The following is a 14,617-nucleotide window of genomic DNA, read 5'->3' as shown; positions in this document are numbered from 1 at the left end:
TATTAATGTATTTCTCTGTAGGACACCAGGTTGTAGTTATCTTGTCTAAAAATTTATGCATGATTATGAACATCGAATATTACTGCCTCAATGATCAACTTGTTTTTCTATGTACATAACGTACGGAAGTCAACAGACATGTCGCTCTTTTAATCGTATGCTTGAAATATTTGGTTGTTGGGTTTATACGTATAGTGATTTTTTTTTAAAGAAATGGAATAGGTAGAGAGGTATTCAAGTAACTGCTGTGCAAATTTGTATCTAACATAACATAAGTAGATTTTATGAAGCAAAACGATAGGTCAACATAAGTTCAATTAGAAAAATTGCTGATACTAAATTTTAGTTCTGAAAAAAATTCTTACTGGGAAATTCCGGTCCACTTTTTAAGGCGTAGGTAAATGGTCAATAAAAATGCAATTTTCTGGACTATATGAAATTTTTTATTTTTATTGAAAAAAAAAAGCCAGTTTCGATGTTTTGCTGTGTTCAAAATGTTATAGGTATACCTATGGCACGTATCCCATTTTCGACCCCTCGAATCAATAGTAAATGAGTTCTGGAGCCTCTGGTAGATTTTTGAAAGTTGAAATTTTCACAAAATTTTACTCGACAAAGTTATCGTAAAAAGCAAAAATTCACTTGCACCTTAAATTCAACATGCTGAGTCGATCGAAGACGGTTTATAGCCATGTTCTGGAGCCTCCAGCCATATTTTGGAAATTCCAGATTTTTGAAATGCCATGTAAAACCCGTCCAAATTATTAACTTAGGCACTTATGAATGCGATTGGTGCTTGTTGGTTACCTATTTGACCGATAAGACAACATTTTTCCAAAATCGGTGGCTGCTAGTTTGGAAACGTATACTTCTCCAGCGATTTCATAACTCATTATTCACCTAATCGAATTTTTATGAAGTTGCAGAAGGCTATAAAATGATATGAAAACTCACCTGAAATCAACTATAGGCATGTCTAAATCAGTGTGTAACGTGAAGTTTAGCTTTTCAACTTCATAAGTAGGTAACATTTTGTGGCAGCTTTCAAAGATCTGCTAGAGTCCCCAAAACTCCTCAAAATTGTTCGAGACTACTTTCAGCCAATAAGGGAGGGGGAATCGAAAATCAGGCACTTACCAAATTTTAGTTTTCTAGATCAATTTGAAGAAATTTTGATTTTTCCACCATTTGGCTCCAATTTGGTTTTTAAACATTTTCTAAAAAATCTTGAAATCTTTTCTCATAATACATTATATGACTACCATATTTAAAAAGTTATTGAATGCTAAAACTTTAAAGTCGAAGCTCATGAAATGTTTAAAAATACACAATTTATTATAGGCTATGTATACGTATGTACTGATGAAAGTAGATAAGGGATACGTATATATTTTATTCAAGGTTTAGTTCCCAAATTTATCCTAGGTACTTGAAATTACCATAATCATACCTACCTAACATGGTAATGGTAAGTGAAACATGCTCTTAAGGAAACTCCACTCCATGTATGTAAATGCTTATCTAATCGAGGATTAAGAATTCACTTCAATTCTTCGTCTTAAATTTTTCCTTGATGAACATCACTTACAATACAACCATACTTATATTTCGATTCTAATTTTATCAAATACCTACCTAAGTGCCTACTCGTAGATGGCAATTGGCATCATTTTTTAAAAGGAATTAAAAAACAGCTATGAAAATGAATTTAATGAAACAAATTTTGATTTTTGTAACAAAAAAATGAACGAATTGGTGTTTGATCTTTGTTTAGAATTATCTCAAGTTCGTTGTCTCGCATTGCTTACACCTTCGGTTTTACTGCGATGAATTCTTCTTCAAACCAACCTTCATCATCTCCACGCTTAATCTTGAAGACTCCATGATCACCCCAATTAGTATTCCAAGAATTAGCCACCAGCCAGTAAGGTACACCTTTCTCTTCACCCCAACCGATGACTTTAACTGCATGTCTGCCGGTTCTCGCTCCTGTTACGTGTTGATAAACTCCTGTGAATTGAAAAGGGAAAAAAAGGGATGAAGAATATTTTTCAGCAATGTTTCGATTTTTTTTTGAAGATAGGAAAATTAATTTCCATGTATTTACTCGATAAGAGCACATTAATATTGAGAATTTTCGCGACAAAATGTGGATTGAATGGCATTGATCAAAATGTATTTTTATATACCTCAATGCTGCCAACCCAAATTTTGTCATAAAAATTGTCGCTAGGTATGCTCGATAAGTATTATTAGGGGCCCTGTAAAAATTATGAATAAAAATTACCGGATTTGTAGGTGTAGAAATCTTCAAAAACAGTATATGCCGCAACGATGGGACCATTTTGGTAAATTTCATTTTGAGCTGCGCATGGTAATACACTGTAGTATTTTTCAGCTGTAAAAAATTGGTCAAAAGTGGCAATATTTGTATAATTTTTTCATTATTAATTCAATTATCCATCCAATGATTTGTTCTACCTCTGATTCGATCTTGCTTAAAAGTCTTATCATGTTTGAAATTATAGCAGTGTAGTTTACATTTTGGAGTTTTCTGTTTCTCCAATGAGGAACATTGAGGGAAAGTACCATTAATGTGATGGTCGCACTGCTGCATTAAGTACGGTTGGCAGCCCTGAAATTATAACACACAGCTTTCAGCTTTGATGATATCAAAATCATCTCAACCGTAATCTAAACATAATTATTTCTATTGCACTTACCTGGCGAGATCCATAGTCACCTCCGGTCACTAATCCAGTATGTTTTATGTAGGCGAAAGCTCCCATAGGCCAACCACCATTGCAGCCATCTGGTCCAGAACATTTGTGACAACAAGACAGGATTTGTTGACTTGCGAATAAAGCCTTCTTTTTTCCTTTGGTGGCAATGCATACTCTATCGGAGAAAGCTGAGGCTGTTGATACCGCCTAGATTTAAAGCAAAATTCTAAATAAAGCATAGGTCTATAGTGATATCGCTATGAGAATATTTTAAACGCGAACTCACCCAACACGATCCGCAATTTCCTTGATCATAAATATGTCCTATTACCGATTCACATTGGGACCATTTTTTTCTCGCGTCGAATTCTTTAGGTAATCCGTTATTCTCACATTGATTGGAAGCTGCGTCAAGGGCCTCGTATGCCTCTTTTGGAGCAGATCCTTCGAGAACACCAACTCGCAGTTTTGTATCCACAAATTGCTCCTTACCTTCGGCTACATCGAATTTTGATGCCTGGCGAATTGGATTTGATAGATACGAATGAATTTCTGTCTATTTTGCTGAAGATTATACTATGATTGGAAGATATTTACCTGCCATGTGGAGTCTGGATGATTATTGACATGGTCTGCTATGTCGTTTAATCTTCCGATTGGGATGAGATGCTTATCGTTTTCGGCTCGGGTAAATGCTAATAGCAAAGTGATTATCAAATATTTCATGTTGCCTGTTGGTGCAAAGTTAGAGAATAATTATTTTAAATTTCCATTCGCTGGAATTATAGCAAATTTTCAAAAAATTCAAATAAAGAACCGCGAGTTACAAAGATACTGCATAAAATGTATTTTTTATGCTTAAATATGAAATAGGCTACAGATTATCTTAGGCTTAAAAATCAATGTAAAATTACCTGCTTATTTTAAAACGTCCTACGCCGAAACTACATGAAAAATATCGAATTTAACATCATACAAATACTTAAATATTTCCCAAACTGATAACCCATCTTTAAAATGCACTCGACAAATTCGAATACTTCACGTTACAATCGCAAAAATAGATAATTAACTTATTGTTCCAGATTTAAAAATGTTAAAGCAATTGAAAATGCTCTTCTAAATACATGATTTTAATTAATGCAGGTACTCGATCCCTTCAATCAAAGTATTTTATCTAATCGTTTGTACGTAAAGGAATTAGCATGCCAAAACAAGTACCTACATACGTAAAAGTAGCTAGGTAGGTATACAACCACATATTGAAAATATATAATGAATTATTGTAGTACCTAAGTAGGTATCTAACTACTTAGTCGTTGTTGAAAATGCGACCAGACTGATTAAATTCGATTTCTTATGGTTTGCTAACGTGAATCGTCAAAAGTTCTTACATAGGTAGACAGACATTGATATCCTACTAACTTACAAGACAAGCACTCTAATTTTTACACTTGACGGTGTCAGTTGGATATTAAATCAATTTTATTTGGCACAATAGACGTTAATCCTAATTTTTGATGCACGTAGATACAACTTACATCATTCGAGGTACACAAATAAAGTTATTTTAGAATTTGTCGCGCCAACTTGTCTTAACCTCGAAATTCATTTTATCCGATTTCAATGAAGATTTCATTAAAAATATTCACGATGGTGAGTTTTGGTTCAAAATTCAAATTTATAGACATGAAACTCAGATATGGCATACAATTTGAGTGCAGCCATAGTTAAAAACGATTTAAAGTTTATTGAGAAATTTTTTTTTCTTGCAGAGGGAAACAGAAAGAAAGAGGAAAAAATTATTTGAAAATTGTGTTTCTTTGTGTTTTTTTTCCAACTATGCTAATCTCAAATAATTTCTCGCAGTCATTTGAGATGCTTTGAAATCTTTAATAAATTGAAAACATTTTTAAAATGAAAAATGTAGGTACATACGAACTCAAGGTACCTGTTGATGGTTTCTGCCAAGTCTGGAGCTTCAAGCAAGTTTCTGAATTTTTTATTTCCTAAAAATAATGGCACTTCAAAAAGAATTCTCAGAACATTCAGGGCCTTCTCTTGTTACAAAATTAAAAAATTTAATTTTTTTGTTAGGTAGATACTTTTTAAATTTATTTGGAACTTATTTTCTAAAATCGATATAATATTATTATGCTCGTTCAACATTTCTTCCATCGAATAATTTTGTATGAAAAATTGAAAAGTGTGTGTGGCTCTGCGGACTTGAGAAAATATTATTCTGGAATAACTTAAAATGGGATCCATTTTTTGGTCATTATTTCTGATTCCAAAAAATCTAGAAAAACAGCCAAAAATTTATCAACATTTTTTGAGTTTTTGAAATAGGTAAGCTAGGAACAGGTAAACAAAAAATTGGTAGCTTTGTAGAAATTCTAAAATATCTACATCCAATCAAATTCTGCAGCCTTGAATGTTTGTTTAGGAAGGTACCTACTTCATTTTGAGTAGATTTTTGAAAGAAATAAAAACACCTGAATTAGAAGTGAACAAATCTGTCTTCAGGTTCCAGTTCTGTTTACTTCATTGAAGGCGGGGGGGGGGTACGTGAGGCTGATGAAACGTTGTAGAGCATCTCAAAAGACTGCAGAAGAAATTTTGGATCCTTGACCTGAACCATTACTTTTTTCATATCCTTTTTTTTGCCGTCTTTTAAATTTTTAAATTTCTATTGAAAATGTGTTTAAAAAAAAAACTTTTTTGGTGATGAGTACTAGTTGATCATACGTAGATATTATAACCATTTAGAGGACATACGAAAACAGTTTTCGATTTTTTTCACCTTTCCAGGGAGGTTGCATGACTCACAAAAAAAAAAAAAAAAAATACAATTTGGGACCAAAATTTGAAACCACATAGAAAAGTGATGCTTCAAGTCAGGGATTCAAAATTTTTCCTGAAGATTTTTGACGTCCTTTACAACTTTATATCAGATCTCCTTCCAATTCTCCTACCATTCAAAAAAGAAACTCAAAAACGCTCCACCCTGTTATCATTTATCAAATAGTTTTGTTTTTTTTTAAAACAATTTGGTAATTATAATTAGCTACATGGATATTTGAAGAAGTCGACAAATGTTTTGTAATCCATGCTCAAGTACACATTTAAAAAAATAATGTTAAAGTATTTGCCTAACCTTCAACTTTGAAAATTTAAAGGCGAAAACTTAAAGAATATTTTCTATCTAAATTGAATGAAATTCACTCCATCTCGAAATCAAAAATACTTTCTCGCTATTGTACTCGTATCATTTACTCCAATAAATATAAGAGCAGCTTCCAGATAACGTACTCAACATAAAGAAATTCCAACTTTACAGAGAAAAAAAAACCTGAAACACCCACCAAATAATACGGTACCTACTGATAACATTTAATGTTTCTTTTTATCATTGCTCGTCGGATTCTCAACCCACACAATTCTGTAACAAAAACAAGGGTTAAACAACTTGCAAATCAAATAATCCAAATTTAATAAAACTTTAAAATTACCAGTGCATAGCAGTAATAGTAATGCAGACTGAATACTTACGTAGGTAGGTACATTGTTTTCATAAAAATCGTTAATTAAAATATGAATTCGCGATAAAAAGCTCGCTTAGTAAGTTTTAGGTCTAGAGGTACTTATTAAAAAGAAAATTCTTTTGAACTTGTAATCGCAAATCAAAATTTTTTTCAACTGATTTACATTTGCATAACTAATGCAAGTAGGTTTAGTTTTAATAACATTGAGATTTAATTATTTGATAACGAGGCGTAGAATTTATTTCAAAATTTCGTCCAAAATACGAGTTAAAAGACATTGAGAGTGGGTACTGGGTACCTATTTTCAGGTAAAATATACTCCTTGTATACTTAGATAACTACTACTCAAAAACCGAATTATTTTAAAATAAATTTTAAACTTTTAATACCTACTTATACTTAGAAATTAGGTAGTAATGGGTATCGGGTGTCGTTTAGGACTTGAATACAATGAACTTTTGATAGATTCATCTTCATTAATAGGTACTTAATTACTTACCTTTCATATTTTAATGAATTGAAATGTACAAAAACCTTTAGGCATTTTGAAACTTTGTCAATAAATCAGAATGATTTGAAAATTGTTTCGTTGAAATTATGTAAGCTGATGTAGGTAGACATTAGACAATAACCTATCTACGAGCTATAAAATTTCGTTCGCTGCTCCCTAAGTGTTTCATTTAACTGTTCGATAATTATACTTTATGATGTTAACAGATGATTGTTCATCGGCGTTCAAAAATTCAACTTGGACGATTTTTCATTCGTCAAAACTAAGTATGACTCAATTTTTTAAATAATTGAATATTCTTCGAGTTCTCGATTCTAACTGAAAACGTATTACGTGCAGCAATTTCACATCATAAATTTTATACATGTGATTTGAAAATTTCATCATTGAACTTGAACCAACTAGTGTTGTTCAATTTGCATCGAATAATGGAAGAAATTTCCATATGTATTAACACACGACGAACTGACGAGCTGACAATGAAGTTTCGTTGAAATCTGAAATTTCTATTAAAAATATCATCGCATTCTTTACTACGTACGAGTACAAACTCATCGAATACCTACATACAAACGTTGATACGTTGGTACTGGTACCTTTGCTATACTCGTATGTAGATCTTCTGCCAAAGCTTCGCGTATTGCGACGTTTCTTTTCTATACATCTAGTTCTAATACATACAGTATATACCCAGAGTACCTACGTAAAAAAAAAGGGCATTAAAATAATGGAATATAAAGTGATCCTGAATAAGTGACGAGAGAGACAAAATTAATAGAATTCAAAGTACAGAATGAGAATAAGTTCTAAAAGGCGAGCAGGTTAGAGAATTTGGGAGTTGATTTGTAAGGTACCTAGGTACCAACTGTAGTCTGTATATCGGTGTTTTGAATTAAAAAGAAAGAAAAAAGGTCGTTTAAAAGAATATTATTGCGAGTAACAACCCGAGCAAAAAATCTAAGTAGGTGGCTATTTTTCTTCGCAGCTTTTATTCGAAAATTTGTTATAATATATAGGTAGGGTATAATGATTTTACATATTTTGAATATTTTATAAATTTTTGAAATTCTTTTTCAACCTGATCAAATAAAACCGCTAAAATTTCTCAAAATTCTTTGCTTATCATTTTTCATTTTCGTCGGAAATTTAATTTGACGTAGACACGTGCTTTTGAACGTAATTCATGTATACCTACCTATTTGCCTAGTTTTATTAAAGTTCGGCAACTTCTGTTATTTGTACGTACAATGTTTTGCCTATCTTATGATGAAAGGAGTTGAAACGTTAAAAATTGTATATTTCCCATCTTTTTTGAGAATTATCGACGGTGCTGAATTTGTTCGGAGGGTTGCATATTCTCATTTCTTTAGACAGGCAATTGAATATAAAATAATATCAATGACTGCTGGTACCTCTACCTGTGTATACGATTCTTGTAATGACGTTAGGAGGTGAGGAGGAGATTTGACTTGTTCCTGAATAGTTCTATTCAAAATGCAAGGAACTCAAACATATTTTTTTTTTATTTTTTAAAGGAAATTTTCAAAAAATATTATTATTATTTTTTTGAATTTTGTATAAGGAATGTATGACTCTTTAAAAACTAATTTTCATTATTTTTGGCATATTTTGGTAGCTTCAACTCAATTTATATTCCTTCGATAATGATTTTAATGGAAAATACGATAAAACCTCTCAAAGTGTCCACCAACGATTTGAACAAGGCCACGATTATGTGGCTTTTTACGAATTTTTGAAAACCAAAAATTGACTATTTTCGACTAGGTATTTATGCTTTTTGTTACCTTTTTTAAAATAATTTATATTTCAGTAAAAATGGTGGAAATTAGTCGTAAAACTAATATTAACTCCATTAAACTGAATTTCACAACTTCTGGGAATTCTGGAGCTTCTGGCCCGATTTTCGATTTCTTCAGAGTTTTTGAATTCCTTTGGAAAGTGTGGAGAAATTATGATTTGAGCAGCTAAAAATAGAATTGTGGCTAATATTACCTATTTTCCTGTTTTACGTGTTCATGTACATTTGAACCGATTTTCAGGCAAACACTTCGAGTAAGTTAAAAATATTCAAAAATTAAAAATTCTGTATTCGCGGAAAAATTATTGAAATTTGCAAGAACAGCTGTAACTTGTCCAAAACTAACTCCTGAAATCCGAAATCCACAATTTCGAGCGTTTCTAGAGCCTACCACGCAATTTTCAATTTCTCAAGATTAATTTCTGGATTTTTTCTGAAAATAAGTGTAGGTACGAGTAAGTCCGGAAATTAATTTGGACAGTTAAAATCGAGTTGAAGTTTATTCTCAACCCGTTTGAAGAGTTTCCACATTTGAGCGGAGTGCGATTTATTCGAAAATATAGCTGAATTTTGTCTAAAACCAACCCCCCAAACCCAAACTCTACTAACAGATTTTTTTAAATTTATGAAATATAAGTATTGCTCAAAAAAAAGTTCCCAAGATGTTCGTTTGAAAATCGTCAAAACCTGAATAATCTCGTTAACAGGTCGGGAGTAATAATTCGATGCCCGACTTTCCAAATTAATTTATACATTTACTGGGAGGCTCCAAACGAGCTCAAATGACGAAATTCGGATTCGGGAGTTTGTTTTAGACAAAATGTAGTCATTCGTGTGTAAATCAAAAGTTTTCCTATTCGGAATTGGTAAAATTTAGTTCTGGAGAGCAAAAAAAAAAATCGTTGAATACGACGATAAAAATTCACCAAAAATCGAAAACTGAATTTGGGCAGATGAAATTTTGGTTAAGACGGTTTCATACCATCTCCTTTCTAAAAAGCGCGGTTCGTTCAAATCGGAGGCAAACTTCTTAAGAGGTTTATTTGTTGATTTACTTCAATAATTAGGTACCTTATGAAATTTTTTGATGGAAAGGAGGGTCAATGTCTTTTAACCAAGAACAAATTTTCTTCAATTTTTCAGGGAAAAACGTTCTATTGCAAGAAGGTTGTAGCCGTCGACCGGGTCGACGGTTATAGCCGATTTTTTTTATAATTTCGAAAAATTCCCAGAGTAAGAAGAGGAAGCTGTGCAAGTATTCCTAAAATGTAAAAATCGCATTTTGAGCATGAAAAGTTAAAAAAAATTGAGTTGTAATAGTTCAAGTTACTTTTAAAAAGTTTTCAACATTTTTTGGCTCGAAGAAGGTTTATCTTTATTACCTAAAGTGTAAATTTGAAGCTTTATGGACCCACCCTCTAAATCATCATTACATCCTTGGTGAAATGTGGCCAAACACGTGGACAGATGCCTGTTTATTTATTTCTATAGGTACCTATGAACATGCAGAAATAAGGGATGTGATTGGCGCCTAAGAGGTACTTGACAAATTATCATGACATGCTTATCAAATAGATAAGTGAAACAATGGCATACAACACCTAAGTTTTTATTTCAAGTGCACTTCATTCTTATCCTTAATCACGCTTTGATAAAGGTTTTCAATTTAAAATTATGAAAAGATCATGCAAAAAAAATAATACCCAATAATAAGTAAAATAAAATTTTTGGCTGTTGAAGATCGTTTTCATCTTTTTTAATAGGTTCCGAATAAAAAAAATTTGAATTTGAGGTCTGAATAAAATTTCAAATTTTTCACGAATAATTGCAGACAAATAGATAGGTACATTCTATTTTCAAATAACGAACACAATTATGCACACAATTCTTATATATTTGGAAAAATTGCTTTAATACGTATACCTACCTTATTGAAGATGTTCATTTATCCACAATAATAACACATTCATAAAAATCAAAATGTCTCAAATTCTTTGTTACTTAAACCAGCTACACTATAAAAGTACAGTGCCTGTTTATAATTTTGGCATTACAGCACTTAATCCGTTTTCGAATGAAAATTCATTCTCGTAACGCATAATTTTAAACGTTCCGTTAATTCCCCAATTAGTATTCCAAGAATTGACTGCAAGCCAGTATGGGACACCATTTTCTTCACCCCAACCAATAACTCTGACTGCATGCCTTGCAGTGATCTCTCCTGCCAACTGTTTGTAAACTCCTAAATAGGTAATACGAAAAAAAAATTGAATGAGTCTGTGCCCTTAATTCTTGAACTCGTACGTGTAAAATTTCTCACGTGCCTATACATATACATATGTAATGTAGAAATAAAATTTACCAGATTTATACGTGTAGAAGTCTTCAAAAATGATAAAATCGGCGAGAATGGAACCGTGTTTGTAAATTTCGTTCATAGCTGCACAAGGTGGCACTCTGTAATACTTTTCAGCTTAAAATCGAATGCAAAATCAAACACAGGCAAAGCAAGTTAGAAAACATTTCTCAATATTCAGATAAATAACCATTACTAGGCATACTTTTTGATTTTTTTTTTGATTTAGGTACCTTTTATTACATCTTGCTTGAATTTCTTATCGTACGAATGATTGTAGCAATGCAGTTTACATTTAGGAGGTACTCCCAGTGGGAACGAGGAGCACTTAGGTAGAGCACTTTTACTCGAACTATTCGCAGGTTTGTGATGCTCGCAAGGTTGCATTAAATAAGGCTGGCATCCCTGCGAATTTTATAATATGTACATACGAGTTATTAAACCTACACTTACTTAAAGGTTTCAGTCTAAAATTAGGTGAGGTGGGTAATATATTTTCTGCTTCAATGGATCTTACCTGCTTCGATTTATGATCTCCACCGGTTACTAATCCATTACGTATCATGTACTGAAAAGCTCCTCCAGTCCAGCCTCCGTGGCATCCATCTGCTCCATGTCCATGGCTGCATATTTGACAACATGACATTAATTGTTGAATCGAAAATAACGTTTTAATTTTTCCCCTTGAAGCGATGCATACTCTATCCGCGAACACAGAAGTCGCCGATACCGCCTAAAATCATTAAAAAATCTTGGTAACTACTATTTTCCCAGTTGATAGAGATATACTTTCCTATCTAATTCATTGAAAAGTTCTTCACTTACCCACCACGACCCACAAGCACCCTGATCATAAACGTGTCCAATTACTGAAGCACAATCGGGCCAATATTCTCGCGCATCAAATTGCTTTGGTAAACCATTTTCTTCGCATTGGTCGGCTCGATCGACTGGATCAGCGTCTGATTTTTGCGGAACTGCTGCTCCCGAATTACCTACTCGATATTTTGGATCCACAAAGTGATCGTGAGTAGTAGAATGGAGTTTTGAGGCCTGGTGAAATGGAATATAAATGTAGGATAAATAACTGATTCGAAGGCCTTTCTGCGAGGAGACTGAGAAAAATTTATAATGATTAGTAGTCTATAATTCACCTTCCATGTGGAATCCGGATGATTATTGACTTGGTCAGCAATTTCATTCCATCTTTCGATAGTTAGATATTCTTCATGTTCAGGTTCATGATGATCATGATGATCATGACTTTCACCTCGCGTTAAGACATGAAGCAAGGCAATCACAAAATATTTGCATTTCATGTTGATTAGAAATATTATATGTTGATAGCTTAGCAAATATGTAGTTTGATAATTTGGATTCCTGAAAATAAATTGAAACCATAAATGAGCATATACTTAAGTTACATTTGAGATATAGGTCTATGGTACATATTTTTGAATAAAGAAAGCATTTTTTTCTTTCTAAAATAAAAAATGAAAAAGTTTCAAAAAATTACCTGCTCGTCTCAAAAATTCCCTATGCTATCGCCATTAGCTGCTGCATAGTGTACAGGTACATGGAAAATGTATCAAGTCACACATTCCGACTTCACTATTTATAGTGCAAATGAAATTTATTTTGAACAAATACGTATTCGATAGTGAGACCATCGAGATGTTTTTCTATGTAAATTGGTTGAAGCACTTGTATTACTCAATCAGTGCAATAATCTAGCTTACCGTTGAACATAAGGGATTTACGATTAAGTACCTACCCATGTGTACTTACATTACGTAGGTACGAAGATTGAGTAAAATGGCTGAAAGTAAGTAGGTGTGCAGCTTACGTACGTATGAAATTTGGCTGATGAAATTTTATAATTTGTGTCATAGAGTGAATTTCTAATAATTGCGTACCATATGTAGATACAGATATCTACTCGTATACAGGCGTAATTGGATTTCCGAATATGAACTTGACATTACCTACATTTATGTACTTCAATAATGAATCAAACAGCATACTCGTACTTGGTTAATAATGGGAAATCGGCCTTTCATCTGGGATTTGGAAATTAACTAGTGAAAGTTAGTCTTGGTGGTTCAACTTCAAAATCGCTGTCACAAATTTTTCAGATCGTCAAATCACCCCTAACCTCTCCAAAAGGGATGAAATTGACATTTTTGTAGACAATTTCCATCTTTGACAGTTTTCAACGGAATGTTTTCAAATTTGCAGGAATGCTAGACACTACCAAGGGTCATTTGTAGAAATTTTTGTGAATGTTCTCAAACATTATCTTCTTACCGATATGAGCATTTCAAGTGTTTTAAAGCTATTTTTGTTAAGTTCTTTCCAAAAGGTGTAATAAGAAGAGTAATAATTATTTTTATTCAATACAGGCATATAAACGCACAATTATACCACCAATACTAGACGCGAAAAGTGCGTTTTTATGAGCGACTAAATGAAACGAAAATAATGTTCACATTATTGTCCTAGGAAAATAATGAACATTCATTACGTGGCCGCACTGCTCGAATCCTATTGTTTGGGATGACGCGGAAGGTGACAAAGTCCGATTATTACGGGGAAAAAATTGTAGCAGAAACAGGAGATCCACCACCTCCCCCTCCCTCCACGCCCTAAGCTTGTTTTCCTTTTATCATTTCGGCTACGCACTTTATCTGCGAGTACGCACTACGCATACTACTGTTGTCGTGTCGACTCATAAAAACGCTTCTTCACGTCTAAACATTGATGGTATAATTGTGTATATTTATATGCATGTATTGAATAAAATACATTACACACACAAGTTCAAAAAATGTGAGTGATTATAAACTCGTACGCGAATTGCAGTCCTCGCCTTCGGCTCGTCCTGCAATTCGCACTCGTTTATAATCACCCACATTATTGAACTTGGTATGTAATATACTATTACAAATGTAAGTACTATGTACTCGCATAGATGCAGAATATGTGTTTTTCAGCACTTTTTGTATAATGGATGACCTTTAAAAAAGCAAAAACCAATTTTTTTCAGGATTTTTCTCACCCAAAATGGCCTATTGTGGTTGAAAATTTTTTATTACACCATCAACCTGAATTTGAGTGAAATTCGTAATTTTTCGTGTTTCACAATTTCCAGTTCCACTACAAAAATTGAATTACCCCACTTTGAGAACACGTCACCATTCTTTCAGATGACCCAACTTCAAGTCTAGAATACTTAGTATTAACGCAAAATTAATCTGTTATTGAGATTTCAGAAACATTCAATATTTTAGATTTTTTTGTAGCCTTCATTTTCATCGGATATTGGATTATTTTCCAATTTAGATAAATTCACTTAGGTAGGTATTTCCCATTTCGATTCGATTGCTATATACTATTTTCCTCATTCAACATAAAATCAATTACTTGAACAAATTCCTAAAATTCTCGCGATTCCAAATTTTCAAAAGTGGATAAAAATTCTGCTTGTGACCTTTTCGAATGAATTAAAATTTCCTGCTGAACTCAAAAATAATGATGATTTTCACTTTGGTTCCAAAACTGGAATTTGAGGCTTCAAATGGATTTTTTCGCCAATTTCCTTGATCTAGGCAAAGACTACATCAAATTTTTGAGCCAAAAAACAACAATCATTTTTAATATGCC

General features: G+C 32.8%; 2 protein-coding genes across 2 annotated transcripts; both read right to left on the bottom strand.

Moving 5' to 3' along the window:
* Positions 1–1,695: 1,695 nt before the first annotated feature.
* On the bottom strand, positions 1,696–3,794 carry LOC135836132 (cathepsin B-like cysteine proteinase 1). The gene is made up of 7 exons (XM_065350763.1): positions 3,638–3,794; positions 3,321–3,454; positions 3,010–3,240; positions 2,724–2,930; positions 2,482–2,635; positions 2,288–2,398; positions 1,696–2,010 (listed from the first exon to the last, which is right to left on the bottom strand). Exons 2-7 carry the CDS (start codon positions 3,447–3,449, stop codon positions 1,805–1,807), a joined length of 1,038 nt encoding a protein of 345 aa, XP_065206835.1. The 5' UTR covers positions 3,450–3,454; positions 3,638–3,794; the 3' UTR covers positions 1,696–1,804.
* Positions 3,795–10,471: 6,677 nt separating this feature from the next.
* Positions 10,472–12,622, bottom strand: LOC135836129 (cathepsin B-like). The gene is made up of 7 exons (XM_065350760.1): positions 12,471–12,622; positions 12,109–12,334; positions 11,780–12,007; positions 11,472–11,687; positions 11,188–11,359; positions 10,961–11,071; positions 10,472–10,840 (listed from the first exon to the last, which is right to left on the bottom strand). The coding sequence occupies exons 2-7, from the start codon at positions 12,271–12,273 to the stop codon at positions 10,635–10,637; spliced, it is 1,098 nt and encodes a 365-aa protein (XP_065206832.1). The 5' UTR covers positions 12,274–12,334; positions 12,471–12,622; the 3' UTR covers positions 10,472–10,634.
* Between the last annotated feature and the right edge of the window lie 1,995 nt (positions 12,623–14,617).

This window comes from Planococcus citri, chromosome 2 (genome assembly GCF_950023065.1).
Source record: "Planococcus citri chromosome 2, ihPlaCitr1.1, whole genome shotgun sequence".
Classification (NCBI taxonomy): Eukaryota; Metazoa; Arthropoda; class Insecta; order Hemiptera; family Pseudococcidae; genus Planococcus; species Planococcus citri.
This window is presented reverse-complemented; position numbering and strand designations above follow the sequence as displayed.